Genomic DNA, 21,676 nt, shown 5'->3' with positions numbered 1-21,676 from the left:
TTTTGTACGTGTCCCTGGCCGTTCTTGTAATAATAGCCAATCACCTCCCGAGTTGAAAAATAGACTCGGTGTGCGCGTGTGTCATTGACACCGTCAGGTACACAATAAACGCCATCACCCTTGTGAATTAACAATAACATATCGCGATCAGTCTGGCTCCCGTGTGCGTGGACTCAACCGCCCGGACAATAGTTTGTTGAGTACCGTGATCTGTTCATTCTCCCGGGCAAAACTTGCTCCGCCAGGGACGGTGAGCGCCAGTCTCTCGCATTGGTTTTCCGGAGCCGGTTGTGTTTCTGCAAAGTCTCGTCTGCCGGGTGTGAGCCGTCTGCAGCCGGCGTAACCACATCCCCGCGACACGCTAACCGATCACTGCACAAGAAACTCAACTGCAACAAGCTGGGAACTTTATTGACTTGAACTTCGTAGCATTGACAGTTCAACTTTCCCATTCAGGTTAGAAATACTTCATATTTCTCCTGCGTATTGCAAATGTCTAAATAAATGTTTCTAATACATCAACCGTCACGTTATGTAAATCAACGAAAATGTTGATTTGATAATAAAAATACTTGGAAAGTTGTAGTTTTTAGGTGCTCAACTTGAAACTCTCGTTTCTAATTTCCATTGTCGTAAGCAAAACAAAATTTAACGGGATGCACAATATGCGGGAAACTGTTCAACGAAAGTATCGTTTCAAGCTTTGTGGACCTGAAAAAATACTAATGAACATTTTGCGACAAACTCCAATTTTTTTTCTCTCAGTATTACAGAAGAATCGATTGTTTTAAGATTTTAAGATTATTCGAATCTGTTCGTTCTCAAGTTCACCTGTTTTCCGTTTGTGTACGGCAGATTGGTGTTTAGTAAAATTCCGTTGATAAACCCTTCAAAAGTGCCGATTGACAACAGAGTGGACTATGAGCATTTATACAGGCATTTTTGTTTTTAAATAACAAATATATCTGCATTTAATCCATTGGGATTTTTTTTAATGGTCTCATTTTATTGACGCATCCCAGTCTGCTAAAACTAGATTTTCAAAATATGGATCTTGTATTAAACGAAAAAAACTTTAATCAACGATTTACAAGCATGCAAACGTAAATCGCGTTTTCTCAGAACCTTCAGCAGAATTTCTGTAAGACTGATTTTAACTTGTATGAACAACTTATAAGTTATATGTCGTGTGTGCGCTTAATCGATTTAAAACAATTCTTTGTGAACTTTGCAATTTGTGCAATGGATATAATTACAGTACATGTTCCTTTGTGTATAGTTAATGTTGTTACTGTTCCACCTGGTTTAAGCCTTCGTTGCACATCACAAGGAACGTTCGATCGATATTTCAACTTATGCAGCTTTGTTAACACACCCGTTGTAAAAGACCAATAATGGTACAGCTAATATGTAAACAATGAATGAACAACTTACACTTATGCCAACATCTAATGCTGCAACTTACAGCTGTGTCTTCTGAAAGGATTCGTTCCATGGCTTTTGTGCTCATGATGTATGCAAACATCGTCAGACAATTTTCACTTAGTGCCCACTCTTATACACCATGTGTGTTCTGCTGTTACGAGTTTTGCACTAAATAAACCTCTTCTATACTTGCTACTTCTGTAGATCTCCTGCTGTGTGACCAAACTTTAATCGTCTCTAAAAATTCTAAAGGGGTCATGAAGTGATTTTTTTCTGAGGAACATATTTTGTGCAAATTTCTAATCTTCTTCAATATAGGAAAAATATTTGACATGATGACATCTCTTTTTAGTTAATTTTGCTGAAAAAAAATCTTTAACATTTAACAATTTTCCATGCATCTGAGGGTGGTGTTGCTGCATTGATGTCATTTCAGGAAGATACTGTGCAGTTCAGGGGTTTTCTGAACCCAAAAATGTGCTTACTGAAAATACTTGTGAGAAACGTTCGCTCATTGGTTTTCTGCCATGTATACTGACACAACAGCGAATCACCAAAAAAAGAGAGAAAATGTACGACAGATAAACAGCAACATTTCTTGCAAATTTTGATGCTGAAATAACTGCAACATTGAGGTTCTGCCTGAAGTGACATCATACTTTTGTTCATGAATATGGCACCAAAGTACCCTTGAAAACGCCAAAACGACAATTAAAAAGAGGATTAAATGGGACACAAAGGTTCATTTTCAAGGATTGCATTAAAAAAGAAATTACATTGTTTGGGCCCTTGGACGTTAATAACTGAGATATTACATACATAAACATCATTGAGTGACTAAAGTTTTAGAGGAAACCGGAAGAAAAAATGGACGTATTTGTCTCAAGAAGCTGTAAAAAATTATTGTTGCCGAATGCCTTCTTAGGAATTAACAAATGAAATTAACCGCCAAATTTTGCAGTGGTTATACCCTCAGGATTTTTTTTTATCGCTGAGCAACGACAAAAATTCTATTTCTGGTTTTAACGGTGGCCCTGACTTGCCATCAGAGTAACCGCGAATTTCTTTTCCGGGCATCGTGAATTTCATTAACAAGCCACCCTTTTCACGTTGTGAAACTAATCGTCATGCAGTACACCCTAAAAAACATCCCAGGTATATTTGCCAAGAATAACGTAAACCAATCGGCAATAATCTGGTTGTTAAACTAGTTTTAAAACGGTCGGTACATTAAACGCGCGTTTTCTGAATGAAGTTGTCATTTGCCCTTCCAGTTCAAGATGTCCCATTGTACGTGAACTTGACAAGACCAAAGTAGATTATTTTGTGACACATATCAAGTAGCGTTCGCTGTATCTAATTGTAAATTGAAAAACAAATTACAAAAAACCGTTCCATGTTCACATTTTTGTTGACATAAGTTTGTAATGTAAACACGTGCACATTTGAGTTGTTTAAAGGTGAATACCCATTAGCCCTTCCGTGCAAGATTTGTTAAGTGCGCTTTTACATTATGCCAGTGGGGTGCGCAATTTCAAGCAATTCCATGAATCTCCGAGTGTCTGTATTTCGAGATGGGGCCTCGACCATTTTTTTAAGGTGACGATTGGTCAACGATGAGGTGTAAATATGGCGCGCTGTTATACGTGCACTGCACTCTATATCGCGCCACGTTGCGGGTTACCGGAGGCCACGCAATTTGCCCGTCCAAACCGTCCTAATTTGGGGCTGGAACATTTCATGGGGGGCGTCAAGCAGGGGCGTCAATCGCTTCGCAAAAGTGTGGGGGGGACATACCTTGATCATAACTGAAGCGCGAAGCGCGAAGCGCGAAGCGCGAAGCCCTGACGGCGTGGGGTTAAAATTGGATTCTAGATGTTCTGTGGTGTGATTTGAAGCAATTTCTTACGACTTTCCTCCATGCTTTAACTAATATTTTCTTGGCAAAAGATAACTATTTGAACATCGTTTTCGAGGTTGGAGACATTGAATCAGCTATCGGTATTCTGAGCTATTGGCGTGGGGTTCGGGGCCCGCTTAAGGGCCCCCCCCTAAAAATGGATTTTCGATGCTCTGTGGTGTGATCTGAGGCAATTTCTTACCACTTTAACCAATAATTATCTTAGCACAAAAGATAATAATTTAAACATAATTTTCGAGGTTTTTTTCTCAGCTAAAGGCATAAGAAAATTTTGTGAACATTGTATTCGAGGTTGGAGTCATTGAATCAGCTACCAGAATTCTGAGCTATAGGCGTGGGGTTCGGGGCCCGCTTAAGGCAGAGCCCCGAAAAAAATTGGATTCTAAATGCTCTGTGGTGCTATCTGAGGCAATTTTTGACCACTTTAACCAATATTTTCTAAGCAAAAGATACATTGTAGTACATAATAGGGCCCATGGCATCATGTAGATCAATGATAATTTTTTTAGAAACTCAAAATCTCAGTGGGGCGGGGCGACTGGGGGGGCGACAAGGTTTAATGGGGGGGCGGCCGCCCCCCACGCGCCCCCCCCCCCCCGGTGGCTACGCCACTGACAGTATACCTGTTAGAGGAGTCAGTTTGGCGCAGTGGTTACTTTTCCTCGTCTTTTGCCCATATCTGGCCCGGGTTCGATTCCTGCCCGGACCACATGCAGATTTTGGGTTTTCAGTCCTTACCTGATTCCGTGGGTTTTCCCCAGAATATTCTTCTGGGCTTTTCCTCCCACTTCTAAAACTGTTATTTCTTCTCATTGTCTCCTCTCTAGCTACAGTGCCCAGGGCACTTTTGAGTACTTGGTTTCATTACCAGAACTTTCAAAAAAATTGACTGGAGCGGAGAATGAACCTGCGGCCTCCGAATTACCATTCAAATCGCTGGATTAAACCCCACTCTTGTCAATTTCTTTGTTAAACTGTAAAAAAAAAATATTATAATGCATCTAGTCAGTTTCCATTTGAAAACAGTTGTGAAACTGCAGTAGGGACTGAAAACCCAAAATCTGCATAAAAAGAAGTGAAGGGATAGGGGAAGCGGCAGTTTGCCAACAGTTGATAAATCAATTCGTTATTAGCGTTGGGATGGACGTCTCCTGGTTTTTATTCTAGAGGTGGGCAAAGCACATTTTTTCCAAATATCCTTGAACTTTTTCTAGCATTTTCTCAATTTAACATTTTTCTAGGGTGAACGGGGCAGCATTTGTCCACCCCACCTCCATTGACACCCCTGAGGACGCCCCCGTCGTTAAAAGTGCATTAAATTAACAGCAATATGTCCAGATAGTGTCAACATGATCTGAGAGAAAAGCCTTAATTGTTTACATTACATGTTGTTGTATTGTTGCATACGAAGCTTGCGACCGTGCAGCTACTACTTATACTGTTTAAAAGACAATTTTTGATTGTACAACCAAAAAAGTTTCCCCCTTTTGACAGATTTGGTAGATCGGTATAGGACACGCAAACCTCACTCCAAACATGCAGTTAGACGAAGCCCTACGCTATCTTGGCAACTTTGGCCGCTACCAGACAGCAGTGTTTGTTCTCTTTTGTGTGGCTGGGTGTGCCTTCCCAGCCTGGCAGATGATGGCCATGGTCTTCATCACCGACAAGCCGGTCGGATACCAGTGCAAGATCCCTCCATCTGCCGGCCATGATAATGCATCCGACGGTTGGTACTCTGCCAACGTCTCCGAGCGCCTGTACCGAGGAGACAACTCCTCGGTCGTGTTGAGTGACGTCGCAGAGTGCTTTGTTAACGACTCGAATACTGGGGATCAGACTGCCTGCACTGAGTGGGACTACCACTTTGAATACGGCGAAGAGACTGCCGTCTCTGATGTGAGTATAAAACGATCGTTATTAGGCCTATACTGAAACATAACAAACAAACTGAATATTCGAATAAAACTACAATAGTTCGAAGTCATATACATTGTTGAATGACAACAGAAAGTTGCACGATTTGTGGTTTTTTGGTAATCGGCAGATAAATGTGACTTTCACCAAAATATAAATGCAGTCACAAATGGAAATATTGCTATTAAATAAAAGTATATTTGTTCATAATCCATTGTTTAACAATGGTTATAATATGGGAGTGGTAATGGCATTTGGGGACTTCAATCCGCTTTTTAAATGGAGATCAAAGATATTGGCTCGTTGTATATAATAATATGTTAGGCGTGTACTGACTTGCAAAGTCTTTCAAAAAGTGTGTTATGAAATGTCGCAATTTAAGCCTAGCGAAAAAAGTACAATGAATAGGCCTAAATGGGAGTCGAGGGAAAAACCGGAGTTTTGAATGACTCGAGTCCATGACTTGACTCGAGTCCGTCTCGAGTCACAACTTTTGGTGACTCGACTCGACTCGAGTCCCTAATGGAATTTGACTCGACTCAGAGTCACGCTGCGAGCAAATGACTCGACTCCAGTCCCTCATCAGAAGACTTGACTTGACTCGAGCTAAGTCTAATAAGACTCGAGTCCCAAAAATAAAAGCAAAACTTTGCGACAAAATTGCAAAATGGATGTTCACGTTACTTTGCAAATACAGTACGGTACAGCGGCCACTTGTCGTGTACAAACATACAACGTGTCACAGATACCCACCTCATGGTTCTGGAGCGCACAAACTTCTATACATGAACCGGATTTAAAACACATTTCCCAATTCGTTGTTGCCTCGTTTGCTTTGGGCGATTTTTCATAAAGCTCTTGGATTCGAACGCCGGCTAAATTCACACCCTCCTTTGAAATTAAATAGATATACATGCCCACATTTAAGTAATCAGGAACAGTTTTGTATAATGCAATTGGTTTTGATGTTGTCAGCGATCAGCGAAAAGAATTCTAGACCCAGAGCCAAAAGCCTATATAAGATCGAGTTAACAATTCTTGTTTATAACGGTTAGTGATGCAAATGACGTTCTGTCTTGTCTTTATTTGTCATAATAGTGTTCAAATATTCGTGACTAGACTGGACTCAGCTAAATATTCGATTCGACTGGACACGACTCGACCTTCTTTACCTAATGACTCGACTCGACTCGAGTCGCTTCTTTAAAATAAATAGACTCGAGACACAAACAAAACAGTGACTCGTTACAACTCTGGAAAAAAATTTGGCTTTTCTGCACACAGAGCAGTGTTGTTACTCAAGCTGCGTTTGTATAATGCGTGAGTGGCAACGTGTTTTTCCAAGCCGTCCATTTTTACTCCATGGGGCGCAGTAATATATATAGTTTTTTTTTTTCGCAGGAGAAACGGTTTAAAAAAAAACCAAACAAACCAGTCTTTGGACAAAAGAATTGTTGGACAATGGCAAACTGAACTTCCCACTGGGAGGATTGAATAACATTTTTTCCTACTCAGGATTTAGTTGAAGTGATCAATGATTAATGTTTGGCGCTGTGTAAACTGACATAACAACAACTGCCTTGATCCCATCTTTGAAAATGTGTCTCAGCGTTGACGGCGTTCGACAAAGCCTCGACGGTGCATACGCTCTTGAGATTTTTTTTTAACAGTTGCACACAGTGTTCGGCTTATGACAATGAAAGGAATTTTCAATGTGGATTTCTGCGCTCATAATGATCCCCTACGTATACATGTTTGAATTTTTTTGCAGCACCACACACAACAGCTTTTCTTTCGACAACGCAAAAAAAACATTCAAATACTTGATCGCGGTTGTTGACCTTATACAGGAAAGATATCTCGGCCGGCTCGGCAATATTATGCATGGAGCATCATTTATTTTCTTCTTTTTTCTTTCTTTTGAAATGAAACGTATTTTTGAAGGAGAGGTTAATGCTGCAAACATGCTTATATTGTCTGGCAACTTTGTCCGTGTACGAAGGCACAGGCAAATCTAATTCAAACTAATTTCAGAAAACCACACTCTTTTCAGGACTTTCTTTTTCGCTTGTTCCCGGCCCACTAGTCTTCGCCCACCCGTGACTGTGGAATATTGTTACATTGAAGCCGTGCCCATGGGAACCAGTTCTCTGGGCCTAAATGCCACAGTATTTTTTAAGAACGCTTATTGTGACAAAATATTTGGCACAAACATCCCCAGGCGTATTTCGTAGGTTCAAACCAAATGTGGCCAAACACGCAAAATGCATGAACACGTATAAATAAGTCAGTAGGTCTATGGGTAGTCCGGTCAATTTACGACGAAACAGGCCTTGACCTAGAACAAATTGCAATAGAATTTATTTTAACACTCTCACACGAAGAAAAAATCACTGATTAACATACTGAAAATCTAATTTAATCTAGGGAGTGGAAAAGTGTTTTTACTCGCCTTTTCTTGACTGATTTTTCGCAACTCGTCAACGCGTAAACTGTCTTTGGACGGTGCCATGTTTTACGGTGTCAGCGTCTGTTGCCCGTCAAGACGTTCTTTCACAACACGCAGGAAACGTCGGGAAACACGACTGATTCACAACAGACGGCTTTTTCATGTCGATATTTCTGAAATCTCTGGGATTTTACCTTGCCGGCGGAGTGTTGCCGCGCAAACCACAGGGAATTATTATATTTTTAAATAAGAATTTGGATTTTCTTTTACTACCGTAATTGTTAGCCACCAATTGACTAAATTTCCCCAGTATAGCGGCTCAGTAAATCATTGGTAACTTTGACATGGGATGCAGTCACTGATCTCTTCAGGCCTCATAAATAGAGATCGTGGATCTATCTTACTAATTTCTTCTAGTTATTTATCTATTTATTAAAACAAAGTTTTTTGTGGGGGGGAATCTCAAATCTAGAATTCGTAGAGAAGTTAAGGTCATCGGCACAACCTAAAATTGTTAGAAATTTTATAACCATAAACACTTAAGGGCGGATCCAGAACAAAATTTTTGTTAGCCCCCAAAAAAGTGGGTCCCAAAAATTACGGCGTGTGGTTCGGGGCCCGCTCAAGGGTAGACTGGTTCCCGCCCCACAATCCATATCGAAGATGTACTGATTGATAATCTGACACAATTGAATGGGTGTTTTGCTAAGACTATAAAAACAGTGAAAGTTTGGTTTCAATAGGAGTTGAACTAATGCATACTCGTATTACAAAAAACCCTGCAAACAAATATGAATTTGCGGTCAAGGTAAATGTTTGCGTCTTATCAATACATCCCATTTAACAGTTCACAATACAACAGATACAGGGAACGCGTTCGAAAATGGCTTCCTCAAGAATGAATAAATACATTGTATAGAGGGTCTTCATTGAGGGTCTTCATTGTTTTTCCCTCTGTGTCCGAGTACACACTATGTACTTCATTGTACTGTTACCGAATTTAAATGACAAATCGTGTCATCAGAGAGGGCGCCATGTTCAAAGGGTTTATTGTAAATTCAGTCAGTTTCAATTATAATTTTACAGGGCGAGTAAAAAAAAACAATGTCGGGACCATTGTTTTAGTGATTGAAGTTCTGCATGTAGCACTTTCGAAATCTAGGATGTAAAAGCTTAAGTCATGAGCTTTCTTTTAGTACTAGAATCATTCGAATCACCGATGTACTTTTCAAGTTACGGACTTTTTAATACAACCTTCGTTTTAAAGTTCTGTCAACAGATCACAAAACGTGTTCTATTTCAGCAAAATGAAAACAAATCACATAAGAATATGTGTAATTGTTTTCGATTTGCTGAAAGAACGCACACCTTTTGTGTGATCCGTGGACATAACTTTATTTAAAACGGTGGTTGTGTGTAAAATTTCGTAACTTGAAAAGTACGTAAGTAATTTGAATGATTCTTGTAAAAGAAAGCTTATGAATTGGGCTTTTATATCCTAGATTTTGACAGTGCTACATGGAGAACTTCAATAAAACAGCAGTCCCAATATTTGGGTTTCGGGTTTTTTGCTCACCCTGTACCTTCTTCTCATCATTGACGAAAAATGTACGAAATCCTCTCTTCCCGTCACAGTTCGATCTAGTATGCGACCGGGCCGTGCTTGCCAACACGGCCCAGTCCATCTTCTTCGGCGGTGTCCTCGTCGGGTCCTTACTGAGCGGAGCCCTGTCTGATGTATTCGGCCGGAAGACGGTGCTGATCGGCGCCTCGTTCCTTGAGGGCGTCTTCGGGATTTGCACGGCCTTCGCGCCGAGCTTCACCGCGTTCGTCGCTCTCTGGTTCTTCGTGGGAGCTTTGGAGCAGGTAGGCCGTGTCCTGGACTTTAAAAAAAGTCACCCTGGATGATTCCCAAGCACAAAACAAAGTTACTTTTTAGTTAGTAGGCCTTCTAAAACAAAGATCTCACACTTCAAAAACAACGGTTAGGCCAAAAAAAAATAAGTCGGTCTCTGGTCAGCGCGCGCGTCGATTTTAATCATGCGCGTCAATCTTCTTTTTTTTCCAAAATGTTCCGCGGTAGCTACAACAGCGTCCTCTATTGCCGCACCTCCTAATTTTTTTTTTACCAAAGGGCACCAAGGAATGGGAAATTGCACCAAGGCAAATGATCGAGAGCACCAAGGCAAATTATGGAGGACACCAATGTCCATGAGGACACCAAAAAAGCAAAATAGTACCCCACCTTGTCTGTACAATCCAAGCTTGAAGAAAAAAAGAAAAAAAAAAAAAAAAAAGGCGCGTTTCCGCGTCAATTCCGGAACTTTGGTCTGACCAGAGACCGAATTTCTTTTTTACAGCCCTGCGTACACCACGAACTTTTCCTTCAAAAAACAATTGGTCAAAGTGGTCAGAATTTAGAAATCTACGATGCTTTCTCCTGCATTCTAAGGCAATTTCAGAATAAATTGAGGAACTTTGGAATTCGGAGTATCGTTTTTATTTCAAAATCCCATTCACAAGTCAAAAACTCTTATACTGCTAGAAAAATAGCAATTGAACAAAAAGAAATCTATTTTTGTTTAGGATGAACTTTGAAAAAAGCATGGCGAACGCATTTTTACGGCCGGTAATTATAACTATAACCAATAAAGAAAAAATTACTGAAATAAGTCAGATGCAAATCCCGCCTTTTCCTTCTCCATCCGATTTTCCTCTTGTTTCGAAGATTGATTCGATGTCAGAAATTTCATTGTAGCGCTGCCAAAATGTATTAACGTTTTTTGATGCTCCTGCACAGATGGAGCAAAAGCCATAACGTGTATTTTCAAACTACCATACGTTACATAAAGATTAAGGACGGCACAACGTCGTTTCCGATGCTCCAGTAATATTATTCTAATTTTTATTTTGAAGTATCCGCATGTCATAAAACGTTTCCTCTCAATCCCCAGTCTCTTACCAAGTATATGTAAAGGCTCTATGCCGTAATTGCATCTGAACAGTCAAAACGGTACCACTGATTTGAAAATAAAGGTCCGGATCCCCTGGTTTGCTGAATAAGTGGAGTTAAGCCCTCCGATGAACGGCAAGTGTACATGCAGTGCAGTAAATGTGTGGACCTCTGAACACGATGTCCACACAATGCGGGTAGTGAAGATGTTGTGTGGACTTGTCTAGATCCACACAGCTATATAGGGTTTCCCCCTCTGAAAAAAACCGAGTTTTAGAGGCATTTGGGGGTAAGGGTTATCAGTCGCAAAATAAAGAGGAACACTCAAGGAAATGGTGATCAAAAAAGGAAATGGTGATCAATGGTGATCTGTTTTTTAATTTTAACACAAAGGAATGTCCACACTACATGTTACGTAAACGTGTGCGTTCACGGGGTTATGTTAGAGATGTTGTTGCAAAAAATGGTAAAGTAAAACTTGTCCACAGATGATTAATAATTCCGTAGGTTTTTCTCATCTGAAGTTAGCTATCCCAAGTCAAAATGCCTTCCTATATAGATAGCAGTGGGGAAAGGACAAGTTTAGCCAAGTTTGGCCGATGCCAAAGCAAGATATAAATGTTTTGAATACATGATGGTAAATTTTGTTTTAATGATAACAAAAACCACAAAATCTTTTAAAGGAGTTATTAAATAATGAAACATAATATTCCACATTAATCGATCAACGATCAACATAATGTCTGCCTCCCGTTTCACACTTCTCTATCAACCAATACATCTGGCAAACTCAGTTGGACAAAGAGGGTTTTGGTCTTAGTTTGTTATCAATGGCGTGCGTGTTGAAAGAGTTTCCAGGATCGAACAAATTCAAGAAATAATGGAGGATTCGAAGTTTGAAGCAGGAATTAGAGTCAAAATTCGTTTCGTTTTTCTCTTTCAGGGCATCAACGTGACCGGCTTCGTACTGATCATGGAGATGTTCTCACCGGAGAAGAGAACCCTAGCTGGGTGTCTGACGGGCGTGGCTTGGGGCGTGGGCGTGGCCCTGGTTACGCCCTTCGCTTACTACCTGAGGGATTGGAGGCACATGCAGATTGCTATCTCAGTGCCATTCCTGGTCGCCGTCCCGTTCATGATGTGGTAAGCTTGCGCCGTACTCTGACTTTGCCCGGATAAGTGTGGTGGCCTATTACAGACACACTATTCGCGTCTTTTACGCGCCGGACGTGCCGGCAAGACTTCTTCGTCGCATGGTACCATCGTCGTTGCTTTCCCTATAAGTATACAAGTACGGTAAGAAAGGGAGAGACTCAAACGCACTGCTGACGACGCCTGCCATCCTGACGCTCACGCGAAGACGCTGTTGCTTTGTGCCATGCTTTGTGCACCTTCAGAAATAGGCAAGGTGCGCGTGCGAACCAGTACCCACACACGTTGCATCCTAGTCCACGGGGCTCTTTGCATCAAATTTTGTTAGCAAAGCACCGCTGTTATGTTGGAAAAATAAGACATCTGCAAACTCTAGGCCTATGCTAGACTTTATGACAAGTCGTTAGATATTCGTATTTTGTCCCCGAACTTCAGTCAAACTAAATCGGTACGGCTGAATACCAACTTTGCACCAAGTCTAGGCCTATGCACCAAGTCTAGGCCTATGCATCTTTGTTACCGTCTCCACAGATAACGTAAAATAAATAATGAGTACGCAGATGTAGTACATGTAAGAGGTTCAGAATTGGATTTCGGTGCTTGTAATAATGGAGGTCTATCAACACCATTCACATTTTCCTCATTTTGATTCAAATCTCATGCATAGGGCTTCGTTCGAATCCGTCCGCTGGTTGATGTCCAAGGGGCGCATGCAAGCCGCCGAGAAAGTCCTCCACCGCATCGCGCGGCTGAACAACATCGAAGCGCCCGACCAGTTCCTGAAGGATGACGACGTGGTCTCGCCTGTAGCTGGACAGACCACGGTGAAGTATGCACCGTCAGATGTCAACGACAACACTGGGAACGACGGCACTGCATTAAACGACAACGGGCATGGAACAGAAGTCAGAATGGACGCCGTAGGGCGCCCACCAGCGTCTAAAGACACGTTTCGGTTCGCCGAGTTGCTCCAGTCAACGCGACTGTTCCGCAATGCGTTCATCATGTTCTACAGTTGGTAAGATTAGCATGCACGAAAACACCTTCAGGAACTTGATTTCCTAAAAGAATTTTCCTGATGGCGTTTAATCATCGTTTGACTATTGACGTTCACAATTGCATGAGCAACATAGGCTACGTCACGCATGAATCACTAATACCACAAGCAGTCCTCGATCGAACTTGCCTTAAGATAAATAGGTGACCGGCAGAACTTTAAAAGTGTAAGTTGGGCGAGGAAGAAACGTCAATTTTTACCGTCACTGGCGTTTTTGAATCGATGGTCCCTGCCGTCATTGTGTACGTTCACGTATGGACATTATTTGTGGCAACCGTTGAAAAGGCCCAGGGTGCGTGACCAAATATAAGTATATCACAGGTTGTAAACGTACTCTGTTGTTTGTCTATTATAGAGCTGACCTAATGAAGTATGTATATCTTGAGGCCAATTCATGTTTTATTTTCTTCGGTTGGTTAGGTTGGTGAGTAGCATGGTGTACTACGGTCTCTCCCTCAACAGCTCCAACCTAGCCGGGGATAAGTACCTGAACTTCTTCCTGCTTGGACTGGTGGAGGTCCCGGGTTATCTCGTGGTCTACCCTTTGATCGAATGGTAAGATACCAAGCATAATTAACACCTGTTATACATTTTCCCCCCAGGCAAACGACAGTTAGAGGAGAAACAATATTAATGCCACGACTTATTTCATCGCTCGGATCGAAAGTTGACAAAAATACATGGATTGCGTTCAACAGCCATCTTGGAGGTGTGTTTTGTTTTGTTAATTCAGTTAACAATGAATGCACAAGAGATCTACTCGTGCGTACCCCTGGGAAACAAAAGCACACACCTCAAACATGGCTGTAATGCAAACGGTCTATATGCGGTAAGCCTGCAAGTTAGGTTCTCTCAAAACTAATCTTCCAAATTCGCTTACTATGACCCTATCGTACTTGAGATAATTATGTTCAACTATAACTCACGAGAAACGTGTACAAAAATACGTATCCCATAAGTCAATCATAAGTCATTCGGTCTCAATCAAGTCACAAGCTAATCAATATAATTAACAAAAGCATGAATTCCTTTTTCATTGTTTATCAGTCGTTGCTTCGCCTGTTATGGAGTTGACTATTTAACCATTGACTAAAACTATCAGCTTTATTCCTCACTGAAATTTTACTACCTTTGATTATTGTGCCATACGTACACGAAGAAGCCAACAGTAGAGTTTTAACAAGGCAAAAAGGCTCGTTTCTGATGGTATTGCCAACAGTAATAGGCTGAGCTCAAAAAGAAAAAAAAATTATCCTAAAAGCACGGTAGAGCATTGTCGCACTTAAAGACTGTTCTGACAGCAACTTTTACAAGGGCACAACGGGGTCCGAGTCGGCTGCAGACTTTGGTTTTAGTATCCACTGAAATTCGTTGTAAATATTGTGATTGTGATTAGCGCTTTGACTTGTGATTGACTTGTGGACTTGTGGTGAATCTTACTTCAACTCGGTATGGCTGTTGTGTTCCCTACGCTCTCTTCAAGTGCCCAGAAGCAGCCTGAATCCACTCTAAGCACTCTGAAAATACTCAAGCACCTGAATCCTTTAAAAACATCCACTTGTTGGCGCTGGAGGTCTCTGCCTAAATCCTTTGAAATTCTCCACTGGGTTTGCTGGCATGTTATCACATAATTGGTTTTCAATGCTCTTGTGAGTTCATTAGTGTGTTACTTATTGAAATACTCCATTGTTATCCTGTGTTGTGGATTGGCAATGCTGAGGCTAAATAGTAAAGAGGCTGTACAAGAAACAAATATGCTGGATGCCTGCCCAAGTACACATGCATAAAGCAAGTAACAGCCAGAGCCTCAATCCTCCAGTGCTTCGATTTTCTAAGGCCCTCAATTCTTCGAAAGCACCCATTATGCAAAGAGGATTTGGAGGAATTGGGACAGTTAGAGTCAAGACGTTCGTTAACCTCTCTACATGCTAAAATAACTTAAATGGGCGCCGACTTTATACTTATAGTGGAAGCCTGACACTAGTCTTCAAATTAAGAACGTTCAAAGTATGGAAGGTTTGCGGGAACCTATTTTCCCGGCCAATTTTCTAAAATGTTCATTCACCTCTAAAATTGGTCATTCGTTTTCGTCTGAATTTGAGAGTCGCTCTGAACACGCGTTTCATTTCGCTACCAGATCATTCGATTCCATTTCAGTTCAATCAATTAAATGACTGAGCAGCACCTTTCGTTTAGATTCATTCATATGCATTTATAAGACTTCGTTTTCTCTTTTAGAGGGCGATTTCAAACATTGACCATTCTATTTCACTTTTAGTTTAATGTTCTGTGATGTAATCTGCTATTTTGAATGAGAAAAACGTACTTTTGATTGCACATTCACGAAATTGTATTCCAGAACTCTGCGCGAAAAAGGCATGCATGAATGCGCGGGTATTAAAGCTATAGTCCATCATTTGTAATTTGTGCATTTTGTTCGTTTGAAGCAACAAAAGGGTTCAAAATCTAATGAAGGATACTGAACATCTAACCTGATGAAGTTTCAGCTAAGCTGCAGCTGTACATTCCGAGAAAAACAGCATTCTAAGATCTCAATTTCAAATCAAAAGTTACTGAATCATGTTTTGAATTGTTTTAAATTGCAGCTATACGCGACGTAGCGCACTGATCCGACGAATTATAACAACCGCGCGCGCGTGTGCGTCGTTCCAATACTTGTGCGCGCTGCGCTGAATAACAAAACGAACTACTAATTTAAATTTTTCCTATGGTGCTTCTTAAGAATCACCGTTGGAAATGCCTTCTTTCGTTGATTACTTCAAAATGACAGCTTCCCAGAAGGAATAATTTCACAGGGAGTTTAGTTCCCTTACTATATTTCAACCAAGTTTGTTTTTCAACAAAAATTACGCCACTTACTTTTCGGATGGCTGCAAATGATGGACTATAGCTTTAACGTAATTGGCCGTCTGTTTCTCACAACCGAATGCACGGACAATGAAAACAATTGAAATTTCGTTGAATTGATGTAGGATTACATACGTGCATTCATATTCAGACGAAAATGAACGACCGATTTTCAGATGTGAATGAACATTTCAGAAAATTGGCCGGGAAAACCTATATTCACATGGTGTTACTGCAAATATTCCATACTTTGTTCATCATCCCACCATCCAAACCTACAAGAAAATTCAGTCCTTATTTTGCTCGTAAAACATCGGTCTTCAATTTCTAGCGAGGACCTGTATAGTTTTCACTTGTAGTTTTTGAAAATAAGTTGTATATACTGTTGTGCGTTTAGCTTTGTCGTCTCCAAAAAAATAGACGCTTGCACAATGAACGGTTGCGCTTCGCAACATGGACATTACCAATTTTTCCCTGCAGTGACCCATCGGCCATCAGAAAGCAATAACAGGGAACATTTTGAAGCATTTACTGGGAAACACTTGGAATTTCCCAGACCAGTCTCATAGGGTTCGTGCACTGCAGGGTGTCAAGTGATGTCCAGGTATTCAAATTTTCCTCATGTAGAACCACAACTCAAGAATATGATACATTGTGTTTCTAGGACGCCGAAAATAACGGTTCACGTATATTCACCAATTATTGGGCCATGCCTGAAGTCATACTTAACATCATATTGCTGTGGTAACGAGATACCGAAGCAGAAAAAGAGAATTAAATGATTTAGAGGTTTCCCCACACACAAATGATTGACGGGGGGCATAGTCATTAGTCTTACCTTTTGATATCGTCAAAAAGGAGTTTCATTTAGGACCCATTGTCAAGAAATAGTCTACCCACGAGCAGCCTGTGAGAGGTACTTAAGACCTGCCTTTGTAGCGTTGTCGCTGCCACAATACCATTGAAGATTTGGATTTCGGTTAAGGGATTAAGATTTTTTTTTATTATTCAATGTCAATCCTCCCCTTAAGGAGGGAAAACAATCTCCGAAGAAAAGAGAATTCCCAAGGTTATTTAATCGGAACTGACAGCGGTCTTATAAAGTTGAGACAGGTGTGTGAAAGAGGGGAAATTGGGATTAGAGCGCACCTAACAAATAACGGTAGCCTACTTATTCAAAGAGGTTAACGACTTGGTGCCGACCATGGCGGGACCTTATCTGACATTCTGTAACACTCAAGCAATAAGACTTCAAACTCACTCTTAAAAGTGAAAGTGAGACAAAATACTTACTGTGTTTTTTTCTGTATAGGGCTGTATACAGATCCAGTTTTGGAAGGGGAGATGAAAACGTACCAAACGGTCATTTGCTTAATCGTAAAGGGGGAAGGGGGGTCATCTCTCTTTTCTTCATTCACCAATCCGTATACAGAGGGAAAAGGAATCACTTGTCCTCACTCCTCAATGACTACAAAAAGGTGACCGGGGGGTGGTTGCGTGGTTGCCATGCCCCTCCTCCCCACTTTCCCCTTATCCACCATCAAATACTGGGTACGATTGGAACACTAGTCGCTATATGGAAACACACGCCGCTTGTTTGATCTTCCGACTGACAACCGTAGATTTTCGAAGCAGTAGGCCTAATCTTGGCCAGTTGTAACTGATTTCGTTTGCATCATTTCTATTCATATCGTACTACGTTTAAGAGTGCATAAGGCCTATAATTGGATCAACTAAATCTATTATACTGCCAACCACCGTGATCACCCCCCCCCCCCCAAAAAAAAAAAAACCACGAAACCGACAATTATTAGTTTCATGCCCTAATTTAAGTTAATTTAACGGTATTAACGGGCAGGGTAGCGCCTGGCGTCTTTCAAGACAGTGACAGAAAAGTAAGTTCCGCAGGAAAGATAAACACAGTTGATAACCTGTTTATTGGTACTAAAGGTTCATTCACTTTTAAGGGCAATACCTTTTTTTCGGCTCTCCTTTAAAAAGGTAATAACCTTGATCATGATATTGTACGTCCATCACCATGATTATACTCGTCATGAAAAGTGACAAGGTGCAGAGTCTAATAGTTATATTTTTTCTGATAGAAAGAGGCCGCAATAAGTAGACATTTCAGGCGCTGACCTAGAAGCTTTATTTGTTGAAAAATAGCCACCTTTCACCCGCACCCTAAAAAAAATCATTCCAATTGACGGTTCAGAGGTTGACGTAAGTTGGAAAGACTTACGTGCGTGAGAAAAACGAATCGTTCCGAATTAAAAGAGCAAACTGACTGCTTTGCTGTCAAAATAATCATAAACTTGGCGCCGATACAATAGGGGAGGTGGGGGCTACTGGCATATTGAATCATTTGCATTTACCCCAAAAGTAGCCAACCGAATTATTATCAGAAAGCTTACTTGGTTTGAAGATCGTACTGGTACTCAACACCCCGCGAAATAAATGATTCCGTCTGACTTGCTGTCATTTAGAAGAAATCGAGAAATGTATTTTCTACGATAAGTCAATGGACTGATATTTGGAATAAAGAGTGCAATTGACGGAATTGTATTTCGTGATCAAAAGGTTGTGAATAATTTTTCATCGTTTTTCTCAAAAAATGTAATATCCACTGAGCTGAAACTTCAAATAGTATTGAACATTCTTTTGTTGATTTTGAGTGGTGTTATTTATAGACAACGAACATGCATGCAAGGGCGGATCCAGAAAACAGTGGGCTTTTTTTTGGGGGGGGGGGCGAAATATTGTTTTGATCCCTCAAAAAGTGGGTCTACAAAATTACGATGTGTGGTTCGGGGCCCACTGAAGGACCCCGACAAAATGTTGGATTCTAGATGCTCTGTGGTGCGATCTGAGGCAATTTCTGACCATGCACTTTAACCCAATGTTTTGAAGAAAATATGCCTTTATTGTGACCTCACTTAAAATAAATTGTAGGGTTTTTTTTTTGGGGGGGGGGGGTGGCCCCCGTTGGTCACCCCTGGATCCGCCCTTGCATGGATGAACAGCAAATGATTCTGGACAAGATGTATATATACCGGGACTTTTGAACCAGGCCCGGCAAGCACATAATTTGGTGACGTAATTATATTGCAATTATCTTTTTACTGGAAGTAATCTGACTCTACTTCGATCATTATCTTCTCGCTTAGTTTCTTTCAAAGTACCATGTGAAACCCTGCAATTAAGTAGAACACTCCTCAGTGGCTTGGGTGTAGATACTGTTCAAACTGCAACAAAACACGGAATTGTAGCCTGGCGAGTGTCTCCATTGTGACTCCTTTCCGGTAGCAGAAAAGCAGAAAAGTAGAAAATTTGCTTTTGTTCTATTTCTGTATTAGCAAAGCGATGTCCACTTTGGAATCTTCATAGCGCTTGGATTATACAACACAGTTTGAGTTCAATATCGAGGGGACGAAACTGAACGATGTCAAAGCAAGTCCATGCCTAAATCATTTTATCAAAGATTATTAATGTTTGGTTCTATTGTTTTTATGGTCTATGTAGGTGGGGTCGTCGCCCATCTTTGAGCCTGGCCCATTTTATTGCGGGGGTGAGCAGTATCATCTGTGCATGCATTCCTAATACACCAGGTATACAGTCATGTTGAGTCAAATATTAACGTCTTCATTAATGTGTATCATCTTCCAAACTAATTATATTGATTTAATATTAATTTTGTTATACGTTTTTGTATTAAAAACTGGGCCGTTTAGTTTAATCACCCCCCCCCCCTCTAACGCCTATGCGTGTCTTGTTTTCACGAGGTGTAAATGTGAATCCCTGAAAATGTAATTTACATCAATGACACAGGAAAACCTGGCTTTGAATTTTATTTATCTATTATTTTTAGGGGGAAGTGGGAACTTTACCCCCGCCATTCTAGCCTTTGCTCTAGTCGGCAAGTTCTGCGCCACTATCAGTTTCAGCACGGACTTTGTCTACGGGTCGGAAATCTTCCCAACATCGATACGGTGCGTATATGTATGTGTTTGCATCCCAAAAACCCTTAGATTTCAATTTGGAATAATTTTTTTCAGTATTAGATTGGATACGAGTTTGTTCAAATATTATGAGCTTTCCAGTCTATGCAAGAAAAGGGCCGAGTTTTTTAATAAAAATGGCGGCGCGAATATACAGTTTTGGTCGATATTTCGCTTATAGCAGGAAAAGTCCGTTAAAGTTTTGTTCAACAGAGCATCAGTGGCCTTTTTCGGTGGTGGGGGTGGGTGCATGTGCCTCCCTTGTCCATTCCTCCGTTTGCCCCCCCCCCCCCCCCCCCGGCCCGCAGAGCATGCACCAACCAATTGTGGACGTGGCAGATAAATTAATGGAATGTTATGCGTAGCTTAATTCTCCATATTATTTTTAGGGGATTAGTTTTTGGCTGATTTTCAAGTAAACCTGAAAGCATGTTAAGCCAAATACAGACTGTGCCAATTGACCGGGTTTTTTTTCCATGTGAATTTGTTGTCCAGAAATCTTGGAGTTGGTTTCTCCTCGTTTTCGGCCAGGATTGGAGGCATTTTAGCTCCATTTGTGGTGTACCTGGTACGTATAAAAAGCCCGACGCACTCGTTTTTGTGTGCGAGTGGTTTTCTATTTTGGTATAGATGTAATGACCGTGTCGCTTCACTGTCCATAGCCCTATATCCCTCCGCGCTTGATAGAAGTCTACTTTTATCGCTGTCTTCATCAGAGCCTCAGGGAGTCAGGACATTCAATCATCTTTCAAGACACGCTTTTGTTTCTGATTAAGGTCAAACTTGTTGCAGTATACGTAGAAAATATATTGCTCATAGATAAAAGTGCTTCATTTTACATCAGCTGAGAACCGTGTCACGTCAAAAAAGTTATAAATAAAAACCAAATTGTGGATGATAAGCTGTTCTTTTTTTCTAATCAAGTACTTTTCATGTTTTACCAAACTTCTGAAATTGTCCCAAGTTGTTGATGGAAATTTGAAGAGGGGTAGGGTGAATGTATTGCAAAATTAATGACAAAAATGCAACAAGGCTTTCCTAGAGCTATATTTTCAACGATGACTAATCGTTGGAAATCACCTATATTTCTTGATTTCTTCTAAATGACAGCCAACCAGACGGAATGATTTCACGGGGTGTTTAGTACCAGTACGATCTTTAACCCAAATACGCTTTTTGATAATTCACTGCGTTACGTTTGGAATAAATGCAAATGATCCCAATGCCTTATAACCTTCTAGGCGGACGTGAGCCCGTACATCCCTCTGAACGTGTTTGGCATCGTGTCCGTGCTCGCTGCGGCCCTGGTTCTCATCTTACCAGAGACTGCCAAGAAGCCTCTACCGGAGACCATAGCGGAGGGTGAGTTGCTTGCCCGCTCGGCTGCCCCGCCTCGTCTACCGTCGTGTCTGTGGCTCGCTGGCAAACGGAGGATGGATGGCAATGGCTACCAGCCTGCCTCCTCAGTGTGAAGCAAGGGCTATATACAATTCTGCTACCCGGAGCTTTCATATGTGAAGTCTTAGTCCAAGACTGGCTTTGAATCTAATTCATGTTATATACAGGGCATCCTGAAAAAAATGGCGCATGTAAACCCCTCCATTTTTGCTAATTTACAACCAAATGTTTACACGGATGTTACGGATGTTTACACTATCTTCAAGGTAATAAATTAAGCTTGAAAATACCGTTTGTTTCATTGAGATTGCTTTTGTAAATCCAAAGATACGTTTGAATAACGGCAAAGCCAAGAAACCCATTTTGTGCCACTTTCTGTGAAGCAGTTAAAATCACTTTAGTCCTACTCCAAAACCAAATCACTTTACTGTTAGTGATTTTAACATTTTTAAGCAGAGGTGTGCAATATTTATTTATATTTAATTAATCTCTTTCATTGAAGTTTTAAAGAAGTGAACCTGTCTGTACTATGAAATTG

The 21,676-nt window shown here is 40.9% G+C and overlaps 1 protein-coding gene across 1 annotated transcript; it reads left to right on the top strand.

The window, feature by feature from the left end:
* The first annotated feature begins 87 nt into the window (after positions 1 to 87).
* On the top strand, positions 88 to 21,349 carry LOC119723892 (organic cation transporter protein-like). Its single transcript, XM_038194795.1, has 10 exons — positions 88 to 456; positions 4,841 to 5,245; positions 9,348 to 9,578; positions 11,609 to 11,808; positions 12,485 to 12,835; positions 13,295 to 13,429; positions 19,265 to 19,350; positions 19,611 to 19,731; positions 20,236 to 20,308; positions 20,982 to 21,349. The coding sequence occupies exons 2-10, from the start codon at positions 4,883 to 4,885 to the stop codon at positions 21,210 to 21,212; spliced, it is 1,791 nt and encodes a 596-aa protein (XP_038050723.1). The 5' UTR covers positions 88 to 456; positions 4,841 to 4,882; the 3' UTR covers positions 21,213 to 21,349.
* The last annotated feature ends 327 nt before the right edge of the window (positions 21,350 to 21,676 follow it).

The sequence above is a fragment of the Patiria miniata genome, unplaced genomic scaffold (genome assembly GCF_015706575.1).
Source record: "Patiria miniata isolate m_02_andy unplaced genomic scaffold, ASM1570657v1 HiC_scaffold_17, whole genome shotgun sequence".
Taxonomy (NCBI): domain Eukaryota; kingdom Metazoa; phylum Echinodermata; class Asteroidea; order Valvatida; family Asterinidae; genus Patiria; species Patiria miniata.
This window is presented reverse-complemented; position numbering and strand designations above follow the sequence as displayed.

Excerpts from the sequence above, each read along its gene's own strand:
- LOC119723892 (XM_038194795.1), top strand. The coding sequence starts at position 4,883 with ATGCAGTTAGACGAAGCCCTACGCTATCTTGGCAACTTTGGCCGCTAC. Across the intron at positions 11,809-12,484 it reads GCCGTCCCGTTCATGATGTG|GGCTTCGTTCGAATCCGTCC; the intron begins GTAAGCTTGCGC and ends TCTCATGCATAG. Across the intron at positions 19,351-19,610 it reads ATGCATTCCTAATACACCAG|GGGGAAGTGGGAACTTTACC; the intron begins GTATACAGTCAT and ends TATTATTTTTAG.